Source organism: Myotis lucifugus, unplaced genomic scaffold, assembly GCF_000147115.1.
Source record: "Myotis lucifugus unplaced genomic scaffold, Myoluc2.0 scaffold_69, whole genome shotgun sequence".
Classification (NCBI taxonomy): Eukaryota; Metazoa; Chordata; class Mammalia; order Chiroptera; family Vespertilionidae; genus Myotis; species Myotis lucifugus.
Window position 1 is genome coordinate 4,782,259 of NW_005871117.1, and position 1,242 is coordinate 4,783,500.

General features: G+C 69.2%; 1 protein-coding gene across 1 annotated transcript in view; it reads right to left on the reverse strand.

Moving 5' to 3' along the window:
- The window catches only part of DDIT4 (DNA damage inducible transcript 4), a 2,291-nt gene extending 1,430 nt beyond the window's left edge, over positions 1–861 (reverse strand). Inside the window, exons 1-3 of the mRNA XM_006090295.3 lie at positions 702–861; positions 316–577; positions 1–64 (exon numbers count right to left, since the gene is read on the reverse strand). Coding sequence (XP_006090357.1) covers positions 1–64; positions 316–517 — 266 coding nt within the window. The 5' untranslated portion in view covers positions 518–577; positions 702–861. The remainder of the gene's footprint in view (positions 65–315; positions 578–701) is intronic.
- Positions 862–1,242: the final 381 nt, after the last annotated feature.

Below are 1,242 nucleotides of genomic sequence, written 5' to 3' on the forward strand. Positions count from 1 at the left end.
TCGTCCTCGGGGTCGCTGAGCAGCCCAAGTCCGGGCAGCGACACCCCGTCCAAGTATGCGGAGTCTGCAAGGAGGAGCACACAGGGGACGGTGTCAGAGCACTCGCTCGCGGTGGGGTGATGCTTCCCGAAGAAACCCAGCACTCCGTGCCTCAGTTTCCACCCCACACTCGTGCCCTACACGCCAATCCCCTCCTCCACTCCTCCATCCCTCCGCCATCTGGGTGCTGGTGGGTTTGACTCCTTCCAGCGCGGCGCTCCTCTCACCGCCCCGGCCCCGGAGTCGCGGCCGCCCCCGCCTCCGCCCGTGGCTCACCTTCCTCCGGCCCGAAGCCGCTGTTGCTGCTGTCCAGGGACTCGCAGTCCGAGCTCTCCAGGCTCGCGCAGCGGCCGAGCCCCTCCTCTCGGGCCGCCGACCCCCAGGCCGAGCGCGGCGGCTGATCGGGGGTGGGCGTTCGGGACAAGGACGCAGACGAAGAGGGGGAGGACGACGAGAAGCGATCCCAAAGGCTAGGCATGGTGCGGACCGACTCCTCCACGTTGGCAGATGAGCTCAGGGTACGGGAGCGCCGAAGACGCTGCAAGACAAGAGGGGCACGGACCTGGCGTCAGTGTGGGGGCTGGACCAGACGGGGAAGGCAGGGACCCGCACGGCGGAGGCCTCCCCGCGCAGGGGTCGGCACTTCGAGAAGGGACACTCACCAGCTAAGCGCGGTCAGCGAGAACTGCTGAGACGAGAGCCGCTTGAATGAGTGCGCGAACCGGTGCCAGTCCCCGAGCGCTGCCCAGACTTGTCCGCTCCAACCACTCTCACCACCCTTCGGCCAGCCGCGGTCCCCAGCACCAGCGCGGAGAGGCCTATAAGGACTGGCTCGGAGAAGCCACGCCCCGTGACAGCAGCAGCCCAATCCAGACGCGGGAGTGTGGCCGGCCTCCGCCAATGGGCGCCGGGCGCACGTTCGCAACGTTCTCTCCTGCCCGGTGACAGCGGCCTGGCCCCGCCCCTGCTGAGCCCCAGCACTTTCGGCAGCCGAACCCCGAGCGGTGGCCACGCCCCCTTTCGAGAAAGGCTCCTCGGCCGCTGCAGCTGCCAAGGTCCCCGAGGGCGCTCGCGGCAGGGGTGGATCAAGGAAAGACTTGTTTATTATGGGGTCGTGTTGCGGGGGGATGGGGGAGCCGGCCCCGCGCGGGGGGAGAGGCAGGGGAGCTGGAAGGGGCGGTGGGCCGGGAAAACGGTTGCCCG